This window comes from Manis pentadactyla, chromosome 4 (genome assembly GCF_030020395.1).
Source record: "Manis pentadactyla isolate mManPen7 chromosome 4, mManPen7.hap1, whole genome shotgun sequence".
In the NCBI taxonomy this organism is placed as follows: Eukaryota; Metazoa; Chordata; class Mammalia; order Pholidota; family Manidae; genus Manis; species Manis pentadactyla.
In genome coordinates, this window is record NC_080022.1 from 51,623,996 (window position 1) to 51,639,146 (window position 15,151).

The 15,151-nt window shown below is 34.3% G+C and overlaps 1 protein-coding gene across 12 annotated transcripts in view; it reads right to left on the bottom strand.

Annotated features, from left to right (window-relative positions):
* Positions 1-15,151, bottom strand: part of DOCK7 (dedicator of cytokinesis 7) — a 252,706-nt gene that overhangs the window by 201,921 nt on the left and 35,634 nt on the right. For all 12 annotated transcript variants that reach the window (XM_036911277.2, XM_036911273.2, XM_036911272.2 and 9 more), the window contains exons 3-7: positions 9,873-10,048; positions 9,622-9,690; positions 5,639-5,768; positions 5,327-5,539; positions 4,901-4,986 (exon numbers count right to left, since the gene is read on the bottom strand). In XM_036911277.2, the coding sequence (XP_036767172.2) occupies positions 4,901-4,986; positions 5,327-5,539; positions 5,639-5,768; positions 9,622-9,690; positions 9,873-10,048 (674 nt within the window). The remainder of the gene's footprint in view (positions 1-4,900; positions 4,987-5,326; positions 5,540-5,638; positions 5,769-9,621; positions 9,691-9,872; positions 10,049-15,151) is intronic.

Sequence of the window (15,151 nt, forward strand, 5' to 3'; positions counted from 1 at the left end):
AATTCTTTCATGCAGGACAAAGGAAGGCTTTTCTTGGAAAACAAAATATAAGAGAAATAACTTTTCTATAAATAACTTATACTATATAGTCAGTATCTATAACTGACTAAAATAAAACTATCTTTTCTGACCATTTCTGAAATTACAGTATGGCTGAGTTCTTCCTTACCTTAAATCTGGATTTTTCTTATCATAGATAAATTATATATATATAATTCTTAGTTCAGAATTTTTAACATAAGCTGATCAAATGGAAGCTAAAGATCATAGAGTCATATGAAAAATCACTCTATATTTTCTTTCTCTAAGGGAGGAGTAGTAATTATTTTGTTGTTTGTAAATTTATTTTGTTACAAAAATCCTGAGTAAAAGACAAGATATCACTTCACATCTACTACAAAAAGAAAACACACACACACAATAAAAAGTGTTGGCAAGAAGGTGGATAAATCAGAAGTCTTATGCTAGCAGGAAAGTAAATTTGAGTAGCTGCTTTGGAAAACAGCCTGAAAGTTTCTCCAAAATTTAAACATGGAGTTACCATATCAACCGCAACTCCAATCCTAGGTATATACCCAAGAGAAATGAAAAGATGTCCACACAAAAAACCTGTATGTAAATGTCCTAGTAACATGATTCGTAATAGCTAAAAAGTAGAAACAACTCAAATGTTCACCAACTGATAACAAAATGTGCTGTATACACAATGGAATATTATTCAGGCATACAAAGGAATGAAGTACTGATACATGTTACGACGTAATTGAGATCTGAAAACATGCTATGTGAAAGAAGCCAGACACAAACGGTAACATTCTGTATAATTCCATTTATATGAATTATGCAGAATAAGCAAACTCATAGAAACAGAAAGCAAATTAGTGGCTGCCAGGGACTAAGAAAGGAGTGACTGCTAATGGGTATGGACTAAACTGTGCCTCCCCACCAAATTAATATATTGAAGTCATAACCCCCTATGTGACTGTATTTAGAGATAAAGTTTTAAGGAGGTAATTAAAGTTAAATGAGATCATAAAGGTAAGGTCCTAATCCAACAGGACTGATGTCTTTACAAAAAGAGGAAAACACCAGAGACCTGTCTCTTTCCAATCAGGAACAAAGGAAAGGCCATGTGAGTGTACAGCGACAAGATGGCCGTCTGCAAGCCAGGAAGAAAGGCCTCACCAGAAACCAATCTTACCAGCACTCTGATGTTCACCTTCCAGTCTCCAAAACTGTAAGAAATGAAATGTCTGCTGTTTAAGCTACCCAATATATGATTTTTTTTTATGGGAGCCTGAGCAGACTAATATAGGTATGGAGTTTCCTTCTAGGGTGATAAATAAATGTTCTGGAATTAATTAGTAAATAGTTATCCAACTCTGTGAATACTCTAAAAGCCACTGACTTCAAAGGGTAAATTCTGTGATATGTAAATTTTATAATAATAAAGCTGTTAAACAAAAAAGGATTGTAAGTAAGAATTAATGTGAGATGTCCTGATATTCAAAAGGCTCAATGCACTAAAATATAACAGCTTTCTAGATAAATCTAACTGAATACATAAAGCCTAAGCTTTCAAAGGAAGAAAACTGTCCAGTTATTTAAATATAGAAGTGGTCTTTCCCTATGAGTTGCTGCTTTTAGAAAGCTCTACGAATTGAAATTTCTTTTTTCTTAAGTCAGAACTAACAATTAACTATAAGATTAACATGATCCAACAAAAGAGCATAGAGTTTGGTTTTTAGTTACTGGTTGAGTAACAAGCATGCCAGTTAACCTCTGCTAATGCTTCATATTTGTTTGTTTTATTTAAATTTTTTAAAATTTAAGTATTGATATGTAATCTTACATTGGTTTCAAATGTACAATACAGTGGTTCAACAGTTACCCATATTATTATATCCTCACCCTCTCTAGTGCAGTTACTATCTATCAATGTAAAAAGATGTTACAGTACCACTGACTATATTCTCCATGCTGTACTACCATCCCTTAACCAACTTATATCGTGATTGCAATTATTATGCGGCTTTATCCCCATCACCCTCCCCCCACACCCACTCTAATCCCTCCCTCTTGGTAACCACTAGTCACTTCTTAGTGTCTATCTGCTAATGCTTTTTAACCCTGGTTTTCCTCATTTGTAAAATTAAGACAATATCTACCTTATAGAAGTACCCTGAAGAAAGTATGAAATAAAATGAATAAGGCGGGGGGAGAAGTAGGGGGATATTAAGATTAACATGCATGGGGGGGTAGGAGAAAAGGGAGGGCTGTACAACACAGAGAAGGCAAGTAGTGATTCTACAACATTTTGCTATGCTGATGGACAGTGACTGTAAAGGGGTTTATAGGGGAGACGTGGTATAGGGGAGAGCGTAGTAAACATAATATTCGTCATGTAAGTGTAGATTAGTGATACCAAAAAGAAAGCAAAAAAAAAAAAAAAAAAAAGGGCAGTTCCTGTGTGGTAACCTCCAACGAGTTCTACACAAGGGTATAAAGGGCATATAAAAGTGTAGGCAAAGGGTCTGTTTGCGTTTATACAGAGGATCAAAGCCTAATTGGGCTACCCCGAAAATGAACTAAGATACGATATGAAAGAGAACTTCCAACATCAGCACTCTCTGGAAGACTCATGCCAGAAGATGATCATCAAAAAACCCCAACAAAGATCCACGCACTGCTACAGCTGTAGATGCACTCATCCCACCAGCTCCTGGACTTGCCATGGGAATGAAGGAGATATCTAAGCTGGCCTGTGCATACAGTAAAACAACAAATTTGACTGGATCTATACTGTTGGAACTCAACCAAGAATTAGGAGAAGTGCAAATTGTAGCGCTCCAAAATCTTACAACTACAGACTATTTACTGTTAAAAGAACATAAGGGATGTGAACATTCCCCAGGAATGGGTTGTTTTAATTTGTCTGATTTCTCTCAGACTGTTCAAGTTCAGTTGGACAATATCCACCATATCATAGATAAGTTTTCACAAATGCCTAAGGTGCCTAACTGGTTTTCTTGGTTTCACTGGAGATGGCTGGTAATTACAGATATGCTTTGGTTATGTAACTCTACTCCTATTATGTTAATGTGTGTGCGCAATTTAAGTAGTAGCTTAAAACCTATACATGCTGAAGTTACTCTACAAGAAGATATGTCAAAGAAATAATCAATCTTCCCATGTTTTCTTCCGCCTGCTACTTCTATAGCTTTTCTTCTTCCTTCCTAATTACAACCCTTAAATAGAATTCGTGCCTCATATCAAATTTACCGAGTATCATAATTCTTCCAGGTGGTGGGGATGCCTCGGGACGGATGCTGGGCATGGAAGCTACAGGGCATAAATATGTAAAGTAATAAAAAGCTGCCATTTCAAACAATAGGGCTTCTCTCTCACTTGCCAACTTTACATTTCCCTGTGTGGCCCCGGAGGATGGCTGGTTGGCCGGGGACGGGTGGGATTCCTCAGGGGAGGAACAACCTGAGACGGGCACAGTCGCAGGGGGGTCATCGGGTGGGAAATTGGGGATCAGTGGAGGTGGGGCTTGGAACCTCACCCCCCCGTTCTGGGAGAGGTCTTCTGCATGCGTGGATGTTTTGTTGCCCTTGTCTAGCTTGGATTGGCACGTGGTCTGCAGGCACACACCTGATCATCTACATTTGCTCTCTTGCAGCACTGAACTATGTTTTCTGCCTTTGTCTTGTGTCTACCTACCACTTCAGCATTTTATTAAAAATAATAATAATAAAGAGAGAGGTGTGGTATCCACATATAAATCAAGTATAAAAACCAAATGAGTATTCATATTTGAACTGACTGTTTGTGGTTCATTATGCATGAGCAGGACCGAGGGTTTCTGTGGTGGCTGCCCTTGTGGTGTTCACTATATAACTTGTTCATTATGTAGGAGTTTGTTCTCCATGTAAGAACTTGTTTGTTGTGCCTCGGAGGATTGGAGACTGACGGGGATTAGGCTTGGGGTGGATTGGTGGTTGTGCATTGAGCATTGACTCCTCTAAACAGAATTTTGTTGTCATTGACAACCATTTGATCAATGAATGTGAGAGATGCCCTCACCAAAAAAAAAAAAAAAAGGACAGACTTCCAATGGTAAAATGAATAAGTGACCGGGATGTAATGTATAGCATAAGTAATATAGTCAAGATATTGTAACAGCTTCGTAGGGTGATAGCTGGAACCTAGAATTATGTATATAAATGTTTTATCACTGTGTTGTACACTTGAAACTAATGTAATGTAATACTGTGCGTCAACCACCCTTCAATAAAAAATAATTATCTAAAATAAAAAAAATAAAAAAATTTAAGAAAAATAAAATGAGAGAAGCACTTTGTGAAGCATATACAATATATGCTTATATAACATATACAATATATGCTTATATAACATATACATAATATAACATAACATATACAATATAAATGTATGATAAATCACTTCAAGGAAGTTACATCAGAAGTCATTTAAACTTTTTTAAAGAAGGAAAAAAATACATACTTCAAAATCTTCCAAAAAACAAAACCTATCATGTAATAAATGTAAAAAATCAACTCTTTGAAGAAAAAGATACTTTGTCTTTATATTCTCCAAACCAAGAACAGTGTCTGGTAAATACCAGAGATTTCAGTGAACTTTTTCAAGTTTTAAGATTAATTGTATAGCCGTCCCAAAGTGTCATCTTCACCTATAAGCCAAAAATGCTTTAAAGCTCAGCTTCATACATAAGATTTAATGATTTATGTATAGAAGAACAATACTTCTCAAAAAGGCATAATTACAAGTATAAAATCTAGTAGGATTCTGTTATACTAGTACTCAAAATATTCTGGAAAATAGAAGATATAGAGTAAACAAAATAAATACTCACTTGAGTGATAAACATTTTACAAGAAGTCTCTGACCAAAGTGTTCTTTGGGCACATCAGGAACACTAAGTCGTTCTATCGGTTCTTCCTACAGATTGACAGGCAACACCAAAATGAACATTCTTATATTTCAACCATTTATAATTTTTTAATAACTTATTAATCTAATACTTTGTCTTCATAATTAAACATAGAAAAGCATGATCTATTTATCCTTAAACAGAAGTCATTAGATCACAAACATGCACAATTCACAGAAGTTACTCATTAAAAATAACATTCACCAGAACAAAAAGTATATTTACAAAAATTGTAGCTACGTTTCATATAAGTTTTATTCCCTGCTTTATCATACTGCTACATATTATTCATACACCCGAGATATCTATCTAATAATTATTTGCTTCTTTATAGCCCAATATCTATACCTCATCTGGTGATGGATGCAGAGCAAAGAGTTCCTTGTGACGGTTTGATTTCCTTTGGTCATCATTCTGATGGTCTATTTCTTCATTTGGAGTTCGATCAAGTAAATTGGGAAGTAAAGCATCAGGAAGTGAATTTTTTAAGTCAAAAATACTGCAGGCCCAGCTACCCCTTGGAGTGTCATCTATTGACATTGAACGTCTTTTAAGATCATCCTGTCACATAAAACATTAAATATAAATATATTAATTAATGAATTAAAAAAAAACTATTTTAAAATAATTCTTAAAGTCACTTAAAAATAAAAGCATTACTTGCTCATCCTGGTAGTTGCTGCCATCTGGAACTTCATCAGATTCAAAGACCTGTTTTGGCAAACCTTTTTGCCTTTCTTTCTGTTTATCTAATGTATTAGGGTTAAATCCTGTTCCCAATTTATGGTATCTATTCAAAACAAAATAGTAAAATAAATACCAGTTATTGAAAGTTTTTCACATTTTCATAATCATGTAATAAGCCAACTATCCTCTGCATTATATCTTTACATAAGAATATTAAGCAGTTGTGAGTGTGCTAAACATTTAGCCAGAGGTTTAAGGAAATTTCCATTCCAAGTTCTTTTAATCTAACTAGAAAGCAGATTATGAGTGTCCAGAAGTAAATCATATTCTCCTTCTTTTCATGAAAAACATGTATATATAATTTTTTCTTTCTTTTTTTTTTTAACATGTACATATAATTAAAGTTGTAGTTTCAATTCAGAGAATTGATCAGTAAAAAGAAGGGATGGGGAGCCAGGTCAAAGAATAAAATGAAAGCAGAAAATATATATTGCACTCATAATAAAATAAATTTTTAAAGGCAAAAAAAATGTAAAGCACTGAATGTTAAAATTTCAAACAGCAAAAAAATTTTACTGTATCCCATTTTGTATAAAAGATCTTCAACAACCTAAAGCGGTAGACTTTTGAAATGAAAAAGAACATGATCTACACCACTTTGTGCATATATTACATAATTAAACATATTTATATTATATATTGTATATTAGGCTACAGATACCCAAGGTAATGTAACCTTCTTTCCTAACAACCCAATGTCTAAGAACATCAAATAGAGACATTAGGATCAAAGAGCAATTACTGTTGCTCTTTGGGCAAATTGTAATTAGAGCAAAAACAATTACGATTATCAAAGAATGATATGATTCTTACTATCAGTCAATTTATGAAATAGTAAAGAATCATACTTGATATGAATTATTCATACTGTGTTTTGCTGCTAAAGATATAAAATAGTAGCTACATAATGTTCACATTATGTAATAATCACAACATAAAAGAAAGCATTTTTCTCTGAGAACTAAAATACTCTGCATAGAAACATGAAAGTTATTACTCAGAGATGTTTTAATTTTTCATGAAATGTTTAAAGTGTCTTAATTTGTGAAGTTCATACTAAGCTGCTCTAATTATCCAGAATATTGTTGTATTCTTACTCCTTTATGCCCTAAAAATTGACAGTATGAAATTGAAGAGAGCTAGGAAGAATGACCTGATTCATGAACAATGCTCTTTTCTGTATTATCATTCTGTCCTCTAGTCAGTTGCTATGATAAGACTCTACATCATTACCCATCCAATCCCACACATTATGGGCAGCTGTGAGGGCAAAATTTCACCATTTCTATGACCTCATAGCTTGGCACTCTCTCTCATTTATCTGTTCTAGCCATATTGACCTCTGCTATTCCTTGAACATTCCTAACATACTTCCTCTATGGATGGAGCCTTTGCATGCTCCATCTTCCCTCTGCCTAATAGACTCTTCCCCCATATGTTCAGAGGGCTCACTCCTGTACTTCCTTCAGGCCTTTGCTCAAATTCATCTTATCATTAAGGCTTCTTCTGATTGGCTGTGTAAAGTAGAAAATTTAGCCCCTCTTCTTGGCTCTTTCTCCTTATCCCCTTCACCCTACTTTTTTTCTCCAGGAGATATAACGCCACCATATCTACTATGTATTTATCTGTGTGTGTCTGTTGTCACTGCCCTCACGCCCCACTGAGAATGTAAGGTAAACAAGGGCAGGGGATCAGTTTTGGTTCCTTGCTCTACCATCGTTTAGTATAGTGCCTGGCACATACTAGTCTCTCAAGTCCTATTTATTGAATGAATACATTAATGAAGTACTTTCTGTCCCTTTATTCTTCTATACTGAATTAAGGAAGAATTTTGTGGCTTCATCTCGTAACTGACTATTCCACTCTTCAGTCATGTCCACTTTGCCTTTAAGTCCTTCTGCTAAGTTTTTGATTTTTTTTTTTCACTGAAGAAAATTTTAATTTCTAAAGAAAACTGGTTGATTTTTGTATGGATACTATATCCTCTCTGAGGATATTAGTTGTGCTTATGAATCTTTATCTGTGTTCTATTAACTATTCCTAAATTGTTAATTCTTTATTTGTAGTTTGATAACTCTCTTTCAAGCACATTGGTTTTCATAAAATAGTGGTAATTCTGGGTTCTATGCTCATTTTTTAATCTGTAGCCTCACATCTGTCTTGAAATACTGTATCTGCTTAGCTCAGCCCATATCCAGTGGTTGGGGAAAGGAGGCAAATCACGCTGCCAGGCAGTCTGCCAGTATGTAGTCTTCTAAGTATGAGGGCTCCTTCTTCCTCCACAGTATGCCCACCCCGGGCATTAGGCTATCAGATCAAGCCCCCATAATTACTGCTCTAAAAAAGGCAGATACTTCTGCTGCCACTTCAGTGCACACCTTGTACACGGGTTTCAAAGTAATCAAATGTCCAACAGTTATTCCAGGTCCTCTTTCCACTGTGTACCATCACTGAATCTGAGCTTAAAGCACTACTGAAGCTTTTGCATATATCTTCTCCTTAGATAATTCTATACAGTAATTTCCTCCTGTTTTCCAATCACACTAATCTTCTATCTTTCAGGGATACTTTAAAACTTCAAGTCCACCAAAAGTACGCATTTACCACTGCAGATAATAAATAACATGTACCATAACAGAAAAAATATAATCATTAGAATCAGATGCCCCTAGGTTCTAATCCTGGCTATCCCACTTTTTGGTTGTGGGGCTTTAAAAAAGTTACTTAACTACTCTGAATCTGAGCTACCTTATCTATTGGAACCTTAAACAAGAGAGCATAAAGTGCCCAATAAAATGCCTAGCATATAGTAAATACCCATAAATATTAATTACCTTACCCTCTTGCTTAAATCAATGTCAGCAACCCCATGATTAGACTAAGTAGAAGCCTTCATGATTCCAAGGTTAATATATCTTGCAACTAATCTCTTTTTGCTGATTTCTGATTATAAGTTTCCAACATACATAGATAGAGGTAAATATTTATGAGATATATGACAGAGGAAGCTTTCTTCAGTAATGTCTAAAATCTGGCTACTGAAATACTTATCCAAATGGCAAGTCCATAAAAACAGCTCTTCTTTTAGAGGGTAGCAGTCTGTGCTTTTATTAGGTCACACTAAAACTAAAAAGCATGTCAGCAGTATCCTCAAGAGTGATGCTTAGCACAACATTAAACCCAGTGAAATAAGACAGCAGCCGTGAGGGCACACACACAAAAAAAGCAATGGATACATCACTGTTGTAGCACAATTTAAATAATAAGACAAGGCTAAGAAGTTTCACTATGAAGACCCTCATCTACTATGCAAAGTAGCAAAGGAAAAGTACTTTTATTTCTTAATCTGACAGTGTTTCAAACACTATTAATCAGAAAAATTAATTTTGTGATAGAATAAAATACAATTTTTTACTAATATTTACCTGATTAGATGTACAGATCAAGGACATATAACTATTTAGTTAATAAAGGGCAGATACCTTTCAAACAGCTTGATTGGAAAACTGACTATTAAATTTAACTTAGCTATTTAAGTTTCCATAAATTGAATTTTTTTTGAGAAATACAAATTATTCATCAGTATCTACCCATGAGTTCCCAAAAGAATTAGATGACAAATCATTATTTTATATTAGTGGTTATAATGATCTGTGATAATACAGAGATACTATTCCCACAAACCTATTATTTTATAAGGAAAGTAAGTAAAAGTAATTGTGGAACTCCCAAGGAGAAAACATCTTTATACAAAGGTTCTTCTTGTGCTTCTTCAGCTATTTTTTAATGAACTTTTATTTTTAATTCATTTTAATCATAATTATTATTAATCTACTTTAAACCATTCAAAGGTCCTACTCAGTATTTTTAAATATTATAATAAACATACAACTTACTTTCTGATCACAATTGCCCAGTCCTCTGTATAACTTCTTATACAATCTCTAACATGTGGATCCATTTCACTATTTTAAAAAAGAAAATATATTTGTAATTTAGACATGAAAGCACAGATGTTTATAAATTGGTTGCTTTAGTTCTTATTCATATAATGGGAAACAACACCACCACAAGAAACAGAATCTAAATAAAATAATGGGAGATAGTTTTCTACAGTTACATTTAAAATAGGTAAATGTCTCTTTACCTTTCTTCAGGTACAGCTGAAACAAGGGTTCTGCAGTCCCTAGGACTATACACAACTTCAATATCATCTGGAGGGAATTCTATCAAATCCCTTAAAGGCCCAGAATCCACAGCTAAAGGATGAGTAATGAGGTAATCTTCCAAATCCACTGGATCCACTGCTTCAGTAAGGGGCACCTTTATAAAGAGGGGTGGGCATGAGAGGTGTTTAGAAAAGAAGAGGTGAATAGAAAAAATTTTTCAACTTCAAGCAAAGGAAATTTATTATTTTTTAAAATATAATGTTTTTAACTAGTTATTTCTAAAATGTCAACATATATTCAGCCAGATGCACTAAAGAAACCACAAGGTGTTGGCCGCCTTATCCTCCTTTAAAGCTTTGGGTCATACTCTCCTTAATCTTGCTTCTCCTTTGCCCATTTCTCTCATATAATGATCATTTGCAGTCTTACGATACTTTACAGTGACAAAATGCTCTCTGGAGGGACTCTTTTCTCTTTTTTATATCTTTGCAATTTTTACTGCTTAGTTTCTAAACAGTGCTTTTACTTTATTTGTTGTTATTGTTGATTATCCTGGTAAAGATGTATACTTGGGCTGTGGCAGGCTGAAAAATGGCCCCACAAGAGATCTCCACATCCAAATCCAACAAGACCTTATGTGGAAAAATAAAATGCAAAATAAAAGGGTGTTTGAAGACATGATTAAAGATCTTAAAATGGGGACATTATCCTGGACTATCTCAGTGGGTTCTAAATATAATCATTTATATCCTTATATGGAGATAGAGGGAGATTTGGGCCACACAGAGGAAAAAACCATATGAAGACACAGCAAAGTAAATTTAAAGATTTTAGCCTTAAAGATAGAAGTGATGTAGTCACAAAGCAACCACCAGAATCCAAGAAGAGGCAAGGAACTGATTCTGAAGGGAGCACAACCTTGCCAAAACCTTGACTTCTGCCCCCTGACAGTGATTATAGACTTCTGGACTCCAGCACTAAGGGAGCATAAATTTCTGTTGTCATAAGTCACCCAGTTTGGAGTAATTTGTTACAGGAGCCACAGGAAACTAATAAACAGACCCTATTAAAAGTATTAGCAATAATAGAATATTCATGGCATTCCTTAGCCAAGCTGAAACTGTACTTTTTAATAAGATATGCTACTTCTTACCTAATTCGAGAGAAAAAAATATTCAAGCAAAACTATGAAGGATTATATAACAAATATGCAGTTGGAGACAAGTGAAAATAAAAACATGCTATTTCTCAAGATGTTCAACTGGGTAAAAACACTGAGACCTGCCTACTATGCAGGTCTATATTACTAAAAGAAGGTACTTTAATCGATGCTTCTTTGGACTAAACAACTAGTAACAGGTAGAGCAACAGTTTTTAAATAGTAAGTAAAATAATAAATGACTAGGACATCAAAAACACTCAAAAGATAGTAGTTATTATTATCATTACATGTTTTTTCATCTAAACTTCCCCAAAACCCTGTAAGCTAGAGATAATTACTATTTCAATTCAACAAATAAAGGCATTTGCAATCAAATAAGTCAAACAACTTCTGAAAATCAAATAGCCATAAAACTAAGGAATAAGATTTAAAATTGGGCCTTTGAGCTCTGAAATTCATGGGTTTTCCTTCATAAGCACTCTAATGTAGTCTATCAAGCACATAATACTATCATGACATTCTTAAAGAGGGAAAGAAGCAATTAATTCTATAGGGAAACGGACATGTTTTTCAACCACTGTTACTAGAAAAATCCACCATATGAGGAAAAAAAAAATGAGCCTCAATCCTTATATCAAAACATATAAAAAAAATTAAGTTGAGATAGATCATAGATATAAACATAAATGTTAAAACTATAAAGCTGCTAGAAGGAAACATAGGATTATCTTCACAATTTGGGAGTAGGCAAAGTTTCTTAGACACGGCATAAAAAGGAATAATCGCAAAAGAAAAATTTGATACATGAAAAGATAGTTAAGGAAATAAATAAGCAAGCCCTACTAAGAGAAAATGTTTATAAAACATATTGAATAAGGGACTGGTATACAGAATGTACAAAGAAGTCCTACCTCTTAATAATAAAAAGACAAACCACCTCTTCAAATAAATGGGGGGGGGGGGTAGTCGATAAGACCTTCACAAACGAAAATACAATGGTCAGTTAGCATGTGAAAAAGTACTCAACATCAAAAATCACTAAAAAGTACTACCACTTCTGGGAAGATGGAGTAGACATTCTTTTTCTTATTCTTCCCACTAATTATAACTACAAGCCCTGGACATTATATAGAAAATAAGCATAAGAAGACTCTGAAAGGTGGAGAGAAAAAGGCAGACCAGCAGAGACCTTCAGCCACAAAGAATGGCACAGCAGTGGTTACCTTAAATTTATTTTTGTCTTATATATAATCCAGACTTGGAGCTAGAGAAAAATCACTAAAAACAATACCAAGGCCCCAGCAAAAGCCCATTCTCCCCAAAATAACAAGAAAGGGGCAGCCTAGCAAAACAGAAACCTTTTAGACAATAATTACTCTTCACAAACTCAACATCACATCAAAAACTGTGGTCACACCCATTATCTACACGAGCAAAGCCAAGTGGGAAGCTAGACTTCAACCTCAGCAAGCTGCAGCAAGGCATCTCAACACTCCTCACCAGCATAGATTCACAGAAGTCGAGTGAGGAGTGGGGACTTTCCTATTTACTGGGAGGTAATGAGTCCCCCATCCCAGAGAGTCAGTGGAGACCATAAGAAATTTGGTCTGGACATCTCGTCTGATGCAGCAGTAACAAAGCACTTCTTCCCCTTATTGCTCAGGTAGTTAGAGGCCTATATGTAATTCCTAGAGGGTAAGGGGATATAAAGGTATTTAAGATTTCTGGACTGGTAAATATAAACACCACTAGTGTGATAAGTTATGCATATATAATGCCTTAATTAACTATTAAAAAGGCTATATAAATATATGTACTCAACAATACTATAGCTCAATCAAGACAGAATTCTAAAAAATGTTCAGGTAAGCCATAGGAAGACAGAAAAAAGAAAACTGGAAAACAAAAAACAGAACAAAACAAAATATTAAATGGCAGATTAAAGCCCTAGCAGAATAGTAACAACATTAAAGGTAAATGATCTACAAATAGCAATAAAAAGAAATTGACAGAATGGATTTAAAAACATGATCTACCTGTCCAAAAGACTCACTTCAAATAAATAAAATAAGAAGGTTGAAAATAGAAGGATGGAAAAGATATACCATGCATTATTCAAAAGAAAGCAGAAGTGGCTATTTTAATATCAGATAAAGTACTGAATAAAGAAGGACATCACCTGATAACAGCTATGATGCAAGAAGACAGAACAATCTTATATGCATTGTATACTAAAAAAGAGAGGTATAAATTACATGAAGCAAAACTAATAGAATTGAAAGGAAAAATAAGACCTATCTACAATCATAGTTGGAGCCTTCAAGACATCTCTCCTAATAACTCAGACAACCAGACACAAAATCAACAAGAGTAGGGTAAAACTCAACAGCACCTCAACCAACAGGATCTAATTGACAATTACAGAACAGTTTGCCCAACAACAGAATAAGCACTCCTTTCAAAGGTCCAAAAAGTATATACCAAGATAGACTGCATGCAGAGCCATAAAACAAACCTCAACAAATATGAAATAATTTAAATAATACATAGTGTGTTCTCTGACCATAATGTAGAAATTAGCAACACAAAGATAACAGAAAAATCTCAAAACACTTGGAAACCAAGCAACACATTTCCAAATAATCCATGAGTCAGAGAAGTCTGAAAGGTGAAATTTAAAAAATACATTGAACTAAATAAAATTTGTGACATGAGGGAAATGAAAATCACAATACAAGGTATTACTTCATACCCATTATGATGACTATTCTAAAAAAATGGAAAATAACAACTGTAGGAGAGGACTACAATTTCCAATTTCCAATGGAGAAATTGGAAAACTGTACATTGCTGGTGGGAATATAAAATGGTGCAACTAAATGGAAAACAATTTGGTGGTTCCAAAAAAATATATTAAAAAAAACCATATGAACCACCAATTCCACTTCTAGGTATATACCCAAAGAAATTAAAAATAGAGACTCAGACAAATATTTGTATATTCATCTTCATAGCAGCATTATTACCAATAGTCAAAAGGCAAAAAAAAATAGCCAAAATGTTATTTATCAACATCCAACAACAGATGAATGACTAAACAAAATGTGGATAATGCATAATGGATAAACAAAATGGGTAAATAAAATATACACATAAAATGGCATACTATTTAGCCTTAAAAAGGAAAGAAATTCTAACATATGCTACAACATGGATGAGCCCTGAAGACATTATGCTGAGTGAAATAAGCCAGACACAGAAAGACAAATATTGCATAATTCCATATATATGAGGTACATAAAACAGACAAACTCATAGAGACAGAAAATAGAATAGAGGTTACCAGGGATTGGGAGAGTGGGGGAGTAGGGAGTCAATGGTTAATGTGTACAGGGTTACATTTCTCATAATGAAGAAGTTCTGGAAATGGTGATGGATAGTGAGGATAGCTGCACAATGTTGTGATGTACTTAATGTCTCTGAACTGCACACTTAGAAATGGTTATAATGATAAATTTTAGGTTATGTATATTTTGCCATAATATAAATAAATAATTTTAAAAGAACATTTAAAAAAATTTTAAGTCACTGCTTCTCCACTCAGGTATTATTTCTGTGGCAGTAAATCTTTCAGAATTCAAAGTGTCACAAACTGAATAATCAACAGAAATAATAAAAACTGGGAGTCCTTATATGTGTCTAATTCAAAAAAACCTCTCTTCAAAGAATGACCAACCACATCAAGCGTTAAGTGTTAGAGTAAGAAAGGAAGCTATGACACTTTCTTAAAAACACTGTATCATAGAAAGGATAATTTATCTTGTTTCCCAAACTTATATAGGTCACCGGCTAGGTTAGCTAGACTTGGATCAAGGCAAAAAATTTATTTTTGCTACAACTGTCTCCACTCTTCTCTGATGCCCATTAGAGATAGCTGCCTTGATTAGTTTTAAGGTAGTGATGAGCTGCTTACAACTACAAGTTATTCTGCAAGACTCCAAAGAAAGATCCTGTATATACTAGCCCAAGGGAGGAGACTGCAACATGATTTTATAAAGGAGACTGGTGGGGAGGATTAAAGGGTGACCACAAGAA